General features: G+C 41.4%; 1 protein-coding gene and 1 pseudogene across 4 annotated transcripts in view; both read right to left on the bottom strand.

Moving 5' to 3' along the window:
- The window catches only part of LOC102870150, a 6371-nt pseudogene extending 485 nt beyond the window's left edge, over positions 1-5886 (bottom strand).
- Positions 1-17755, bottom strand: part of VCAN (versican) — a 151955-nt gene that overhangs the window by 74660 nt on the left and 59540 nt on the right. For 2 of the 4 annotated variants that reach the window (XM_006889868.1, XM_006889870.1), the window contains exon 6: positions 12750-15653. The exons of the other annotated variants lie outside the window; for them this stretch is intronic. In XM_006889868.1, coding sequence (XP_006889930.1) covers positions 12750-15653 — 2904 coding nt within the window. The remainder of the gene's footprint in view (positions 1-12749; positions 15654-17755) is intronic. 4 annotated transcript variants of the gene reach the window in all.

Raw genomic sequence — 17755 nt, 5'->3', positions numbered from 1 at the left:
GTGTGCTAAGGGTCACACAGGTGTGGGCTGCAGGGGGGTCCCACAGAGTCCGGCAGTCTTTGCTCCTCTGGAGTTCCACGGCAGGTGGCTGGCTGCTGCTCTCCCCGGGTCTCTTCCGGGTCCCTCTCGCGGCGTTTCCCGGTCTGGCGTGCGTTCCCACCGGCTGACGGTGGGGTGCGTTCCCCCGGCTGGCGTTGGCGTTCCCGGTCTGGCGGCGGCGTTCTCCCGGCCTGGCGGGCGGCGGCGTGCGTTCCCCCGGCTGCTCTTCCCGGGTCTCTTCCGGGTCCCTCTAGCGGCGTTACCGGTCTGGCGGCGGCTTTCCCCCGGTCTGGCAGGCGGCCGCGTGCGTTTCCCCGGCGTTCCCCGGTCTGGCAGCGTCGCCCTCGCGCTGCGTCCCGGCTGCCCATTCTTGTCGCTGGCCACCACCATTCGGCCCAGGCAGTCCTTCATGTCCACAGGCTGACGGTCAGGGCCAACACAGCCATGATCTCACTGGCCATGGTGATGTCAAACTGTGCCTGGCAGGACAGTCCCTTCTCCGTGCTTGCCTGCCCAATTGTTATTTTTTGTAGAAATCTGCCATTGGTATTCAGTACTCTGCCAGGTGATGGTCTCAGGGTCGATGTTAAGTCAGGTGAATCTGCTCACCTCCTCTTCTGTCAGGGTGCTCGGGTCCATCTTATGTATACCCAGCTTTTTTAACCAAGCAAGCTGAATTTCTTAAAATGCTCGGACACCGTTCACGGAGGGAACCAGTCGACTCTACAAAGTCTTATCTGTCTCAGTACTTTCATGCAGATTCCTGGTGTCAGCAGCGGCAGTCAGCAGGTTGTTGGCCTCAGTGATGGCATGGATGTCTCCAGTGAGGTGAACTCCTCCATGTGGATGACATGGACATATCTTCCACCCAAAGCACCTCCTTTGACTCCAAACGAGGGTCCCTCAGAAGGCTGCCTGAGGCAAGTGGAAGAGTTGACACTGAGGTGGGTGGTCAGAGCCTAGACAAGACCAATGGTCATGGTACTCTTCCCTTCACTCTGAGGGGTGGGCGTGATCCCCGCAACTAAGATGTATTTTCAATCTGCTTGGTCTTTCAACCTTTCGAGTACAGACAAATGCACTTTGGCTTTGCTTTTGCCATAGATTTCAATTTCATCTGCCAGCAAGCCTATTTCCTTGGCCAGTACATTCACAGCTTTGGGAGTCTGTCCTATTGAAATCTCAATATCACTCGGAACAGTAGAGAGAGGCTGGAGTTTCAGGCAGCGCAGTCTCCACTCATATACTGTTGCTCCTGGAGCCACCCCGTCCACTGCTGACCATGTTCTGAATCCGCAGAGCCAACACCAGAAGACTCACATTGTCCTTGACAATGAGGCTGCTGGAATGCACCTTGGGAGACTCACATTCAAGCTTCCCTCATAGAAAGTCGTGGGAACAATTGAGAACTGTATTTCCTGGTTATATCCAATTGAGGGGTGGTGGTCTTTTCTGGCTTGGTAGAGCCTAACACAGCAATCTCAGCCTTTTGAAGCTTGCTCTGAAGCTGAGGGGTTTCCCACTGGGAGCTCATCATCATGGTGCCCTTCCTCTGGAACAAGCACTGCACAGCAGCTTCCAGAGACCCCTGTGCCCCGACCACCAAGATCTTCTTTCCATTTAAGTTGATCCCTGATTTTTCAAGCAGCTCATTGACAGCTCTGGCAACCGGTGAAATAAAACATTCAGGCATGTCCCCATGCACTAGGTTCCCCAGGTTTATATCTGTCACTCCATGTACGTCTTTCTCTGGCTTCAGGGCACTGAGCAACTTGCTGCTGAATGTATTCTCGGAGACATGAAGGGCCAGGCCATGGATTCTGATGTCTTCATTGGCCTTCAAGATTTCATCTATAATCTCATTTTTGCTGCTCTCTGGAGGAAGACAGATGTGGGTGATACTCAGATCAGCCTCCTCAGCCAAGTTCTGGTTTATTTTCTGCATCATGTTGTCATCACCTGCCTGAATAATAGCCAGAACCGGCAGAAAGGTGGGGTTTTTCTCTTGCACCAAACTCATCACTTCTTTTGAGTTGTGAATGACTTCTCTGACGAGGGGCACACTCACTGGAGGAGCCTGACTGCCCTGGCCTAGCTGCTCCTGGCCTGACTGTCCTGTGGCCCCCACTGCCGAGCAGACCCTCTGACAGACACCCAGGCCCTGGCAGGGTGTCCCAAAATACCGCCACGATGTGCTGCTGGCGGTGGAGGCAGCACAGGATGAGTGACAGCTGCAGCGAGCTCATGGTGGGTGGATGTGGGCATAGGGACAGGGAGTGCGGAGTGGCTTAGGGATGCAGATTGGCCAGGTGGGGGTCGGTTGCCAGGTGGGCTGCTCAAGGGCCTCACAGGTGGGACCTGCTCTTCCTTGTCGGCTGCCAACTTCACACCTTTTTCAGTGCCTTTACTTGCTTCTTCCTCTTCTGGGATTCTGATGATGCACATGTTATTTCTCTTGATGGTGCCCTACATTATCCTTCAGTTTTCTTCTTTTTCCTTCCTTTATGGTTCTGCTTTTTGCTCTAGCAGATCAGTGGTGACAGCTCTATCTTCTATATCCCTGGTTCTGTGTTCCATCTCTTCAGTTCTGCTCATGTGTCCCTCCATCATTTTGATACTATCTGAAACATTGGCCTTCATATTTTGGATCATGGTGTCTTGTTTTTGCAGTGCCACTTATTCCTTGTTTGTTTTATCTGTGGTGTTATTTATTTTTTTAAGTTCTTCCTGGTTTTTACTTGCAGTGTCCTGTAATTCTTCAAGTTTGTTCTCCATCCATTGAAAATATTCAATCATTGTTATTTTAACTTCTGCATCAAAACATTCCATCAGACTTTCTGGCTTCAGGAAATCCATTGATACTGTGTCACCTTTGGGGCGTGGTATCTTGCTTTGCACTTGTGTAGGGTGTGGGTGAATCTGCTTCTTTCATGACATTGCTGTGGTAGAGTTTTTCATGCTTGAGGTGAAGGTAGGTTCTTGAGCTGAAGACAATGCTCTAGAAATTGGTAGGGCAGCTACCCCACCTGTGTTTCTCTCTGATCTTCTGACTCAAGGGAAGTTTCAGTTCAGGGCCTGTGAGAGCAGCCTCTTGTAGCTACATAAGATCATAGTTCTCTGGATTAAAGGCATGTTGACTTACTGCACATGTAGGCCCAGGTGTGGAGCTGAATTGGGGTGGGGTGGGCAGAGAGATGGGGCGACCATGTCTGGGGACCTCACTCAGATTTCAGCTGTCTGTCTCCCACCCAGAGGCTCTTGCTCAGCAGCCCTTGTCCAGCAGCCCTCACCCAGGGGCCCTCACTCAGCATCCCCCACCCCAGCGGGACCTTGTGTCCAGCAGGGCTTAAGAAAACTCAGTCAAATTCCCACTGACCTGCTTGCTCCTGGCGTGGAAGTTTTTTTTGTTGTTTGGGGTTTTTTTTAAGGTTTTTTATATTGGTGTTATTTTTCTTCTAGTGTAGGGTATTTGGTAAAGAGTTAAAAAAATTATAGCATAAAATTAAAGATAGGACTGGATGTTGGAAATATTCTAATTAAAAATTATATTCCCTGTCTCCAACTTCACCCAGCCTACTCCCAAGTTTTACAAATGAGGAAACGTAAAGCCAGAAGGATCAACAGTTCACAGCCCCAGTTAGCCAGCACCAGGTTCTTTTTTCTTGTCCAGGATTCCTTATGTTAGAAGCAACAACAATGGTAAAACAGATTGTCCTACTGTATATTATGGAATAAAATCCATTTCCCAAGGAAAGCCTGCCTAGCCTACTTCCAAAGGTTTTTTGAAGTGCATGAAGTGGGAGGCTTGATTGTTAGAGTAAGTAGTGTGTACTGCATGCAATATATATGATATTCTGGCAAAGCTTTGCTGTCTCTGGATCCTGCATCAAACTCAGCAGTCTCTGACCTTGATCTTGGGATGGTTTTGGAATTTTGTGGAAATTATCAAACAATATCACTAATATTAGGGAGTTCTGGTAGCCTAGTGACCAGAAGCTGCGCTGCAAACCTGAAGGCATGTGGTTCGAGGCCAACAGCTGCTCCATGGAAGAAGGATAGGCAGTCTCTTCCAGTGCAATTAACTGCCTCTGAAAACCCACCAGAGAGTCAGCTATCAGTTGGTTCTGACTCTTTGGTGCACAACAGCAACATCACTAATATTACATACAAGCAAAACCTTGCTGAAGATTATCCAAAAATAACTTGAACAGCTCATCAATGTCAAATGGATGCAGAGAATACCAGAAGAATGTCTATCCGTGTTTCATTGACTGTGCAAAGATCACAATAAATTGTGGCTAATCTTGAGGAAAATGAGAATCTCCGAATACTTGAGCATGCTTATATGATATCTATACTTAGACCAAGAAGTAGCCCTCAAAACAGAACAAGGAAACACTGCATGGTTCAAAATCATGAAAGTAGTGTGTCAAGGATGCATCCTTACTCAATACCTTTTCAATCTTTTCAATACGCAGAACAGATCATTTGGGAGGCAAGGCTTTATGAGAAAGAGTGTCGCATCAAGATTGGAGGACTACTCATGAACAACCTACAATATACAGGTGGCACAACCTTGCTTGCTGAAACTGAAAAGACCTGAAGCACTTGCTGCAGAAGGTCAAGGACTGTAGTCTTCAATATGGATTGAAGCTCAATGCCAAAAAGACAACGATTCTCATCACTGGGCCAATTGGCAGCACCATAATAGATGGAGAAGACATTGAGCTTGTTAATAATTATAGCTTGCTTGGATCCACAATCAATACCCTTTTTTTTTTATGATTGGGAATACAAGTTCTTTATAAACTTTCATTAAAATAAAAAAATTAAACAATATTTTTTAAAAGAATTCTACCACTGGAGGAAAGTATACAACAATGAATGAGTGGAAATCCAAGTTCTTTATAAACTTTCATTAAAATCTAAAAAAAAAAACAAACCCATTTTTTTAAAAAAAAGAATCCTACCACTGAACCATCAATGCAGCCATACTCAACCCCGCAGCCATCAAGTCAATGACAACCCACAGTGATAGTGGAGGACATGATGGTTTCCAAGGGAAAAAAAAACCTACAGGGTTTCTAAGGCTGATAAATCTTTAAGGGATCAGATAGCTTTGTGCTTCTTTCACAGAGCAGCTAGTGAGGTTTGAACTGACAACCTTTTGGTTGGCAGTCAAGTGTTTTAAACATTGTGCCACAGGGGCTCCCTCAGCAGCCAATGCTTTCATTGTTAAGTGCTGTCCAGGTGGCTGGGACGCATAGTGACCCCACGTACAACAGAACAAGGCCCCGCGCCATCATCACGGGCCCTGCTGTGCTCAGGCCCCTTGTTGCTAATCCATTTCCTTGAGAATCAGTCTTCTTTCACGCTGACCCCCTACTTTCCCCAACACGATGTCCTTCCCCACAGACTAGCTTCTCTTGACAACATAGCTGAAATACGTGAGACAAAAGGTTGTCACCATCCCTGCCTCTAACAGATATCCTGGTTGTAGTTCCTCCAAGACAGATGGGTTTGTTATCCTGACAGTCCACGGTATGTGCAGTACTCTTTGTCACCATAAGTCAAAGTTAGGCTACTCACTGAAAGGTGAGGGGTTCAAGCCTACCATCCATCCATTCCTCTGGAAAGAGCTGATCCATCTCGTTCCACAAAGATTTACAGCCTCAGAAACGTGAAGCAAGGTCATGGTGAGAAGGCCTTACCTCGCCCGTGGTGGGCTTGGTCTTGTTCTGGTGCGGCCACACAGCTCTGTTTTATTCTACTGCTTTTTGTGGTCAGAAAAAAAAATGGCCATGTTGAATTTGCTTTTTAAGAATGATTCTCAAACTTACCTGGCATGGTCACAACGGTAGTTTTTTCTTCTTTTTTTTCTATAATTATATATTAAAAATATTAATATTGATTACTTACTAGGTACCACGCACTGTGCTAGATGCAAAGGATAGAAGACGATGTTTTAAAAAAATGTTTAAATGTTTTAACAGCAAGGTCATAACCTACTTAACAAGAGTACACACACACAGAGAGAAAGAGAGAGATAGCTAAATAGAGAGGGAGAGAGAGGGACATAAACACTAGACCATTCATTTCATATTAGTTGAATTCTGGAAAAAGCCAAACAATGTATTAAGTGTAACTATAGTAGATGATGCTAAGGAGGAAGTAAATGACATAACTGGGATCAAAATAGTGATGAGAGCCTGCTTAATCAAATGGCGATTGTAATTGATCCAGTTTGGGGATTAAAATTATAAATTATAACTTAATCATAAATTATGACTTAATCTAATGGTTAACAGCCAAGTAATCCAATTGGCTGGTGGCGGTTGTTAAGTGCTGTCAGGTTGACTACAGTTCACAGCGACTCTGCGAACAGCAGATCTGAACCCTGTCCTGGGTCGTCCTATCCTGGACCTCTCATCATCTTTGACACAGTTGCGCTCATTGCTGCAGTCACCACATCAAGCAATCTCGTTGAAGGCCTTCATCTCTTTCTTAGACCCTCTACCTTTCCAAGCATGATGTCCCTTTCCAAGGAACAGCATATCCTAGAAACATACCCAAAGTATGTGAGACAAAGCTTCACCATCTTTGCCTCTAAAAAGCACTCTAACTGCACTTTCCCAAAGACATATCTTTTGGTAGTTTTTCTTTTGGCATTCCACAGGACACTCAGTATTCTTCTCTGATACCACCGCTCAAAGGCATTGATCCTACTTCTATCATCTTTATTCACTTTTCAGCTCTCAGATGTATACCAGGTGACTGAAAAGACCATGGCTTGAATTAGGCACATCTTAGTCTTTAAGCTGACATCACTGCTCTTCATAACTTCGGAGATGTCTCTGACAGCTGACTTGTTTTTTGGTTTGCTTGTTTGTTGGGTTTGTTTTTGGTTTTTTGTCTGTACAAGTGTCATCTCCAGCAGCTCAGACCCTTTAACTGCTTGTGTCTGGTGCCTTTGGGACAAGTGGGCCACATGCCCCTAGGTCCCTTGAACTGCGAGGTCAGCAGGAGCTGTGGCATGGGAATTGGGCTTCTACAAAGTTCCACCCTGGAGAAAAAAAAACCAACAAAACCCAGCAAACATTATGTGCCGTCGGCACATAATGACAGCACATAATGTTTGTTGTTTGTTTTTTTGTTATTGTTGTTTTTTGTTTTTGTTTTTTTTTTACTGCTGGTACCAAAGAGGTTGGTTGTAGATCAAGGCAAGATGATATCATTGACACTTCTAATATTTTCTCCACCTATCATGACGTTGCCGATTAGTGTTTCCCAATGGTGAGGACTTTTGTTTCCCTGATGTTGGGAGGTAATTCATATTGAAGACCATAGTCTCTGACCTTCTGCAGCAAGTATTTCAAATTCTCCTCACTTTCGGCAACCAAAGTTGTGTCATCTGCATAATGACAATGCATGCTGGTGATTAGTCTTCCTCCAATCTTGATGCCATGTTCTTCTTCATAAAGTTCACCTTCTCAAGTGATTTGTTTCACAAATAAGTATAACAACAGGTATAGCAAAAGGTAGGAATAATACTTGAACCAAAAATACCTGTACACCTTCTTCTAGTCTGCCTCACTTCCCAAGTAACTGTATCTTCCTCAAGAAAAGGTCTTCCTCTGTTTGAGGAAGCGAAGGAAAGAGGAAGAAAAAAGGACAAGGGAAATGATAAACAATGTGATTTCCTAAGAAGAGTCAGGACGTGGCTTTATTCACCACAAGTGTACTTCTTTGTTATTGTTATTTATTACTGTTTCCTCTTTGTTTTGTGTGTTTGGGGTGGGGTTTTTTTGCTTGTGTTAAGGAGGACACATATGGGATGGAGTAACAAGAAACAGGGTAGCTCACTCCTCTCACTGGAATCACTCCCCAAACCTGAGATTAACCAGGTCACAATTCACAACCAGGTCACTCTTACATTCACAAATACCATGATGAAACTAGGACTTAATTCTTGGATTTTAGGAATGCACAGAGCCTAACATCTAAGAGGCTTTGGTCATGCTTATTCCTGTTCTTACTGGCCTAACTGACAGGAATACAGACTCACAAAAATACTTAAATGTTATGTATCACAAGAAATTCTTAGCACGGACTAGCAATGGCTGACTGAGAAGCAGAGATTAAATTCTCTGTCTCCAGTGTGAGACAGTATACGGTACAATAAAACCTACGGCAGACAGAACTTGACAGGATCATTTTGGTGTTCCAGGTCTTACAAGTTTTCTGCCTTTGACACTCGTTTTAATGGAAGATATTTGCATTTTTCTTCTCTGCCAGGTTGTCACCTTATACATGCTCCGGCTTTTTCAGATTTAATATATAATGATCAAGTCTGACTCAAGAGCCAACAGCCTTGACTTATCTCCAGTCATCCTACTCCTAGCCACGTGACCTCTCTGCCTCAGTCTTTGCATGTGTAAAATGAAATCACAGTATTATCCACCAGAGATTTGCTATGCAAATTAAAAGCCAATGTTACACAAATAAGTGCTTACTAGAGCCTGACACATCTCTCTGAACACTGAGTCTGAAATCAGCTCATGGCTTGACCCTCCAGTGGTGTTCAAAGGCTGTACTGGAGATTACCCATTCTACTGTAAGAAGCAGCTGGTCGATTCGAATTGCCAGAGAAGCGTGACCTTTATTTAAGTTAGCAGAGCAACTACTCCCTACTGACTATGCCTGACACATTGTGGCTGTTGTATACAGTCATTTTGGAACTGGCCCATAGCTGACCCTCCAGCAGGTTTTCAAAAGCAGTTCAGCTGCACGGGAAGAGATTGCCCATCTATCTCCTTCAGAGCAGCTGGTGGATTTGACCTGCATGTCTTCTGGACTGCAATACAGCTCCTTACCACTAGGCCACCAGAGCTCCCCAAGATATAGTAAGTTGCTGTGTATCATAGAGTCGGAGCCAACTCATAGCTGACCCTCCGGCGGGTTTTCAGAGGCAGTTAATGGCACGGGAGGAGAATGTCCATCTATCTCCACGGGCAGCTGTGACCTCAAATCGTGTGACTTTAGGATTGCAGTGCAGCTTCTTGCCAGTAGGCAACCAGACCTCCTTTAATAAGTCGCATACATAAAATTGAGTTTTAAAATTACTAATAAACTACTTGTTTTAAGATTCTAACTTAATAATGGTATTTATATTCAATATCTGTGCTTTTATTTAAAGACACCAGTATATCAGTTTTTTAAAGCGATCATAGTTTTGCTACACTAACTTGTGACATTTCATGAGTATGAAGAATCGTACCAAAAAAAAAAGTTTGTAATTGAAGAAATGCTTCCCACATCTTTAAACCCTGTTGCCTTCATATACGTTCACAAAGAAAACCTTTCAATAATTTTTCAAGATGCAGGTGTGCAAATTACTCCTAAAATAGACAGGCGTCCTGTTCTCAGTTTTCCCCAGAACCAGCACTTAAACACACCCTGTAGCATTTTCAGCCCATAAAAATTTTATGAGCTGAAAAGTTACTTCAGTTTTTTTTAACTGTTAACTTCAGTTGCCTTCCAGCAACAGCACCCTAACTTGCTATTAAGATCCACTTGAACAAATAAAACATAAATGTGTCTTGTATAGCATGTTTTGTTTCATAGTAGGTTTAAAAAAAAAAAACTCACGATTTTTATGACTTGCTGAGTACAACAGAAAATTATGAACCCCTTGGTTTAATGTAGCATGCATGGTATTTTTTTCTCACTTGATTCACAGTACATGTAGAAGTCAATGCTAAGCTTGTGAATAGATTTATACAAGCTCATTACATATACAAAAGGATTTTCCAGTCTGAAAAATTGTGCCTTGATACATAAAAAAGTGGCTTTTACACATACACATCCATCTTTTTTCCCCCCCTGACAACTTATGCACCTGTTTTAGGATTTATTAACTTAAAATCTGCTTTAGGGTTTCACCTTAACAAAGGTAAAAATGCATGGAAAAAATGAAATTTCTCATAGAAGTAAACTAAAATTCATATAAATAAGCAGCTAGAGCTGAAGAAGCATCATTGTCATTTTATTGTCTACTGTGGTGGAGCTGGTAGGTTTGAACTGCCAACCTTTTAGTTACCAGTCAAATGCTTAAGCACTGTCCCACCATGGTTCCCTCATGACAATAAACAAAAATACATTTAGTCTCAAGAAGAAGGCATATATAGGAACACACAAAAAGAAAGAGAGAGAGAGAGAGAGATGATTTGGTAACATATACATAGAAACAAATCAATACCTGCTACCCTCACCTCAACATGCTCACATACAGGGACACTGTGCTGATGGAGGTAAACAAGTATTCCTTTTTCTCTGAATTTCCTAACCAACAATTATCAACACTGAACAAAAATATACATATAGCTTAAAGGCAGATTATGATTCCTTGTTTTAAAATAGAAATGATAAAACACCCATGCGTGTCTCCCAATACTAATTTATTAAGCCAGTCACTCATACACAAATATCTATCTCGGTATATAAACTGCTACAGGGCTGGGTTGTTCAGACTCTCCACATTTCTGGTAACTACTCCCAAGTTTTGATTGTTTTGTGATGACTACCAGCACTTCCAAAGAGATCAAATGCCATCTTTTCCATTTTATATCACTGTAACTTTAACACATGCTTTCCACTTAGGAAGCATTGTCAAATGCAGGCCATTTCTTTTACTACTTTCTGTTTTCTCTGATTCCATATAAGGAAGACTGAAAAAGAATTGATGCATTTGAATGACAGTGTTGGCAAAAACCATTGCCTATACCACGGTCTGCCAGAAGAATGAGCCTGTCATGGAAGGAGGGCAGCAAGAATGCTCTCGACAAGCAAGGATGGTAAGACTTCATCGCACGTACTCTAGGAATATTACCAGGATGTGTCAGTCTCTAGAGGGACATCATGCTTGGTAATTAAATGGTGTCAGTAAAAAAGAGGAATTCTCAACGTGATGGATCAACGCAGTGGCTACAATGGGCTCAGACAGGGCAATGGTAGAGATGGAGCTGAACTCATCAGTGTTTTGTTCTGCTGTCCTCAAGGGTCACTATGGCAACAGATCCTACTCTAACAACAGAGTAATATAAACTGGAGAAAGCTTCTGAATAGTTCAAGTACATAAATTTTTAAAATTCCTCATGTACTAAGTATCTTCTTTTGCTTTTATCACATCTTATCTTTCTTTTTATAAGAACCTCTTCCTGTCTCCCTTTTGCAATTCGATGAATAGAAATCCTCACTTTTCCTTGATTGGAAAGTCCTTTGCTCTGACTTAAAATCCCCAAGGAGGAAAAAGAGATATGGTTTCCAAGAAACGTCATCATTACCAGGAAAATAATGCCCCAGTCCTGACTTCTTTAAACCGTATTGGGAAGTGGGGATTAATTTTAATATCCTGGCAATGTATTCCATTCTCTCCTACTCATATCTCTGTAAGAGCTTTTAAAGGACAACATTCTGCAGAGCAGAAGCCTTTACAAGTGATAGGTTTCCTTCCACCCGCCACATGAGAAGCCAGCTGAGTGAACAACAGAGATCCCTGCTCCCAGCAGGTGCACTCTCGTGCATTTTCATGAGGACAGTGATACCCTGAGGAAATATTCCCATAGTAAGGGATGAATTGCTACAATGATTTCCCCCCCCTAAAACTTAGGCATTTTCTGAATTTTTTTTTTAAAAACCCCACCCAAACATTAACTTATTCAGTTCTCACATTAAACTAGACTACAACAACTTGGAAGCATCCGTGATCTTACCTCTCAAAATAAAAACAGACAAACAAGCCTGACTCACTCACTGTATTGAACTCTATGTGCTCTGCATTCACTACAGGAAGACTTATGTTTTGTGATGAAAATTATATATATTAGTCACTGGAAGAAAGAGGTTTTTAAGAATTCTGCCAGAAAACGAAAATATTTGAAGAGAAGCATCCCATATATTCCTGGAGATAAAACAATTAAATCACAAAATATTGTATTACAATATGATTTATAGGTAAGAAATGCTTAGTTACCTAACTCTGATATCTGATGCTACGAAATAAATCAAAATATTGCCCAGACCTGAACTACATTATATATTTGTTCTTAATAATTATAGCAGCCTTAAGACGAAAACAAGACAGTTACTTTAAAATATTGGATTTGCATGAAAATCACAGTTTAAACTATAGCACGTCACCCACCCAATAAGTGATCAACAAAATCCTATGAGAAAAAAACACAAAGTTTAAGATGCCTTTTTACAAACCCAAGGGATGTGCAGTATCATTTTAGCTGTCCACGTTTGTAAGTTCTGAAGGTTAATAGTTAAAGACCAATGGAATGTTAACACAGTCTAGTACTACACTTAAGTAGTAGTAATGCATGGAAAGACACTGAAATTAAAACACTTTGTTCCACATGTTCTGAAGTGATGTAACAAGATGATTTGGTTATATTAGATGACAAAGCAGGGCCTCTTATAACTTTAAAATAAATTCATATCTAACAGTCTTCCAAAATGCTTAACACATTCTTCCAATTCTTGTACAAATCACATAAAGCTAAAATACAAAATGGTTTCACACTCCAGTTATCTTCTAATAGCAGTAGCTGATAGGTTGATTTTCTTTTTCTCTCTCTCTCTCATTGTAACTGCCAAAATAAAATGCTGATTGCCTTGAATGATAGGTCGAAAAAGCAAAGACTTACCTGTCTTGTTCTCTCTGACCTCAATAATATAAACATTTATTTCAGGGTGGAGTTTTGGCACCGTTGTGGGTTCTGGAGTAGAAATGGGCTGAGGTCTGATGGCCTCTTTGCCTTCCCCAGTGGGTGGTCTTGACGTCTGTGCTGTAGTACTTGAAGTTGTGAAATATTCTCTATCAATTTCAGTTTCTGTTTCCTTAGCTGTAAAATCATCAGGGGTTGTCGGAAGCACACGAGATGTTGATTCTCCAATGATCACCATGTCCCTGGTAGTTTCCTCACCAGGTTCTCTGTCAATGAGAGGTGGTTTCTCAGTGGCTGCTGACGAAGTCGCAGATGTAGAAGCTGTGTGAGATGTGCCTACAGAACTAAAGATAGCAGTAATTTCACTTGGAACTGTAGCTTTAATTGTCGAAAATTCCGGGTGTTCTGTAGCTTTGGGCTTTTCAAACAATCCTGAGCCTAAGTCAATATAATCTAGAGATGTCTTTTCTCTTTCCTCAGTCGTGGTTTCTTCTGTCAGTCGGGTAACATGCGTGGTAAAAGAACTCAAAGGTGACTCCGATTCCTTTGGACTAAGGCTTTCTGTTTCATGTTTCTGTTCAGGCTTTGGACTTGGTGCGAGTGTTACCATTTCATCCAGTTTTGCCTCATGATCTGTTATTGCATCAGGTGGATAAAACACAGTGTGCTCAATTCCTCCAACTGGTGTCGTTTCAGAAACTGTTACTAATGTGTCTTCTGGGATTGGATAGGCTGATTCATCGCTCTCTTCTTCATCCACAGGTGTTTCAGCTGTAGAACCGGGGGCTGGAATTGGCTGTTCTGCAGTCTGTTCTTTCCAAGGTACTCCTTCTTGGGTTGTTTCCGGAGTCATTTCTGTGGTTGTTCTTTTGGTGTCAGGAGAAATGGTTGCTTCTGGGTAACTCTCATTAACAACACGTATGTCTTGAGAGGGCTCACCAAGAACTTCACCTTCTGATGGCCCAAAAGGTTCTAAAACTCCCCATTCTTTCTCTGGCATTACAGAAAGAGGAATGGTATGGGAAGTGTCTACGTCCGCAGAAGGCCGCTGGGTGCTACTATAATTAACAAATGTCAATCCTTCCCCATCTGAAGAGTGTGTGAATTGGGGAACAGTAGACTCTGGCTTAGAGATGTCCATGTCTGCCTTTTCATCCAAAGCACTTCCTTCTGTGGTTGAATAAATAACTTGATCTTCAGTTCTTGTAATTGATGGCATTCTTTCTTTCGTTCTAGAATCTCTCAAAGTTGACATTTCTGCTGTACTAATGGATGGAGTTGCCCGAAGTCTAACTGTGGACTCTTTGTGGCGTGTTACATACTCCTCAGTAATTATTTCTAACGGCTTTTGAGTGCTATCTGGAATGAAGGTAAATTCATTTCCATGTTCAGTGATTCTTGGGATTTCTTCCTCCTTTCCATTTCCTCCTATAGTGGGAAGAAAACCCGGGGGCAGTTTTGAAGAAAATTCATGTTCTGTAAACTCTGAAGGCCTTGAGGTTATATTCTTTTCATCCCATGGCCATTTAGATACAGTGACCACCTCCCCATTTAAAGTGCTGTGAGTCATATGCTCTGTCATAATATCCTCCTCATACTTGGTAGTTTCTTGGTCTCTATCAATTTCTAATCCAACTGGAGCTGTTGTAAATTCTTCTTCCAAATCTCTTTCTTCTGTTGGCTGCACATGTGGCTTTGTTGCTGTCCAAGCTGGAGACTCATAAAATGTGGTCGTTTTCACAAAAGACCCCGTAGGATGAATTTGCTCAGAAGATGATGTAAAGACCATTCCAGAAGAGTCATCTTCTGTTTTTTCTTTAAATGGACCGGCAGTGATTTTTACTTGCATTTTGTCATCAGTATAAGCATCTGTTTTCACTTCTGGCCTTGGTGTTTCTGTTCTTTCTCTTCCTTGGGTTATTTCTGTCTGTGGAGATGAATAAATAATTGTTGACGTTTCCTCTGTTAATCTTTGGTCACCAGAAAAAGGAAACAATTCTACTGCTGTCTGTGGTGGGAAAGGTGTAGTAGATATATGTTGGCCCCTCAAATCCTCAATTGTCCTGCTAGTAGTTTCCTTCTCTTGCTTGTTATCCATGAATGATTCACCCTTATCAGGCCCAGTAACAGATGAAAGAATTGTGGAAGCTGAGATTGACTCTGATTCCTTTAGCTGAGTATGTGTGGTGTCTTTGGAAGTCTTTGAGACTGTAATAACTTCAGATACTTGGTTAAACACCAAAGTGCTCTGGCCAGGCCTAACTGTAAGCGTTCTGTCTTCAACATCTTCACTTCCCAAGGTGAATTCATAGAGGTTTGTGGTCACTGTTTCCTTTTCAGTCTTGGATTCCATAATCATGCTTGTGGAGAGAAATGGCATTTCTGTTACAGGTAACTCCTTCGAAGGAGTGTGTGTTGAGATCTCCAAGGATGTTCCCAAGGGACCCACCTCTATTTGTTCAGTTTGTGTGACACTTTCTTCTGTGTATGTATCTTTCATGACACCGTTCCATGAATCAGTAGTGTGACGGGAGAAGACAACTGTGTTTTGATCTTGTGTGACTTCAAATCTGTCTGGCTGTCCTGAAGCTGATGGCAAGTGATTCACGTCCCATAGTGTCCTGGTTCTCTCAGACAGCGTAGGAGATTCTGTGACTAACCTGTCTGTAACGGTCTCAGATGGAACGGAGGCTTTCTGTTCAAAATTTACTATATTTCCCACAGGAGGAAACTTTGTTGTAATGACAGGTAATTCAGTGGCTAGAGGAATAACTGGTGTAGTTCTGTCAGCTAACAGTTGTGGTTGCGTGGATAAACTGAGTGGGGTAGTTTCTGCGAAGACATTCAATTCGATGGTTGTAGCCTCTGATACATTCGGTTTAGCTAGAAAAATAATTTCAAAGAGTCAATTAGACACATCACTAATCAAAAAGTTGCACCTCCAGTGTCTGTTAACTGTGTTTATGACTGTGTCTTTTGGGGGTGCCCAATGTGTTTTGTGTTAAAAAGGGGAATCTAAAGACTATACTTACAGTACAACTGAGTCAGACAACTGAACATGCAGCAGTCATATCCTGCTCAGCTGTCCTTTTTATTGTAAAGGTTATTGTTATATTTACCCATGTGTGTGAAGTAAACAACTATTCTAGTTAGAAATAATAATAATATGTAGCTTTAAGATAAAGAGTAGTTTTAAAAATATAGTTTGCATATGTAAGGTGGGTTTATTTATTACAAACCAGAGTAGCAATTTGAAACCTAGAAGGAAGAGAACTTAGGGCTACTATGCTGGAAGCTTCTGTACCCTGACTCCAGCTTTCTTCTAACATTTTGTCCTTCAAACACTGCATAATGTCTCAGGGGAGAGGGAGTGTCACAGATTGTAAAACAACAAAAAAGCCACATCAAAAATAATATAATTGCATCTGAACACTTCATTGTCCATAATGTCAAGACTTTCACAAAAACAGGATATTAAACTTGCTAAACTGCTCATCATTTGATTCCAGGTGTTTGGATATTTGTCTTCTTCTTCCTGTCAGCCCTGTCGTGTGACCTTGTATATAGTAAATTGTCAAACAAGTCTGACAGGGCCTGTTGCTTGGCATTTGTTGTAGTTCTACTTATTGCGTTATGCTTGCAACTTCTAAGGGTCTTGGTTCCAGGCTTTCTTTAGCATGAAGCACAAATGTAGAAAAGGAAGAAAAATACCCACATGATATATTTTAGGCCTATAATTACAAATCATTGGAAACAGCCCTGCCCATCAGCACTAACAGACTCAAGCAATATAAGGTAACATGTTATCATAAAATGCTACATTATAATGCCTCTGGATTTACCCAGAATGATCTGACCAATTTGAAGAAATTTAACTTGTATATAAAAACCAAAGGTTGTATACAAGTTCCTTCTCAGCATAAGCAAAAAACAACCACCACCAAAAAAGCAAAACCCCATAGCAACAAGAAAAACCAAGCAAAAAGATGGTAATCTAGCATGGAAATATTTATTTAAATAAAACAAAACAAAAATCTATGTTTTCAAACATGCAAATTCATCTAGTATTAAACTGAAGGAAAATTATTATGAGGGGAAAAACCCCTATAGCCATTGTTTAATTCCATCTACATGACGTACACTGGTTTTATTAGGGAATGCCTATTCTTTCTGATAAAACCTTGATTGCTATTTGTGTGTCTTACTTTTTAATAATCTCTTCAGAAAACCAAATTGGGCATTTTCTAACTAAATCTGCACTATCAACTCTTAATTATAAAATGATAGGCTCCGGTTAGGGCTGTAATGGGATCCTTATTGCTTTTCTGGCATGAGCCCTTATGACCTATGATCATTCTCCAGACCATTTCAAGGCTCAGATCCATGATGTTGTTCACGATTTTAATGATAATAAGCATAGCATTTTAAATGTTCATTAAAGCCTGTCACTATTCATTTATTTATATTTAAGTAAAGTAAACAAAAAAGATTTGGCCTCTTAAAGACACAAATGGTAATCTCTTTGTCCCCTTTTTGAAAACAGGGGTCTTCCCCCTCCACCTTAATGTCTTGGAAAAAAACTTTGGGCTAGTTTGATTGCCATGAAAAAACTTAAGGACATAAAATGTGATCACCTTGTCTTTTAATTTTGTATCCTCTGAAATTCCGTAGCTATTACCTCCTTTAACTGCTAAGTTTCCTATTGGTTTCATAAAAGTATATTCTTTAGGGGAATAGTAAAATATAGGTACAGTGAAAGTTCCCCAAGGAAGCATAACATAGGTACATAGAAAACTAAAAAAAAAATTAATCTTATTATTATTATTATTTATTTATTTACTTTTGTATTGGTTTATAATAGCTTTCCAATCACTTGCTCTTTATGGTTTGAAGTCCCTATATCAAGTAAAAACAATTGTTGTGTAGTACATAACAACACAACAACAAGAACTGACATGCTGTTTACATAGAAAACTAAAAAAAGT

The sequence above is a fragment of the Elephantulus edwardii genome, unplaced genomic scaffold (genome assembly GCF_000299155.1).
Source record: "Elephantulus edwardii isolate Elephantulus edwardi_28Jun2011 unplaced genomic scaffold, EleEdw1.0 scaffold00082, whole genome shotgun sequence".
NCBI classification, from domain to species: Eukaryota; Metazoa; Chordata; class Mammalia; order Macroscelidea; family Macroscelididae; genus Elephantulus; species Elephantulus edwardii.
This window is presented reverse-complemented; position numbering and strand designations above follow the sequence as displayed.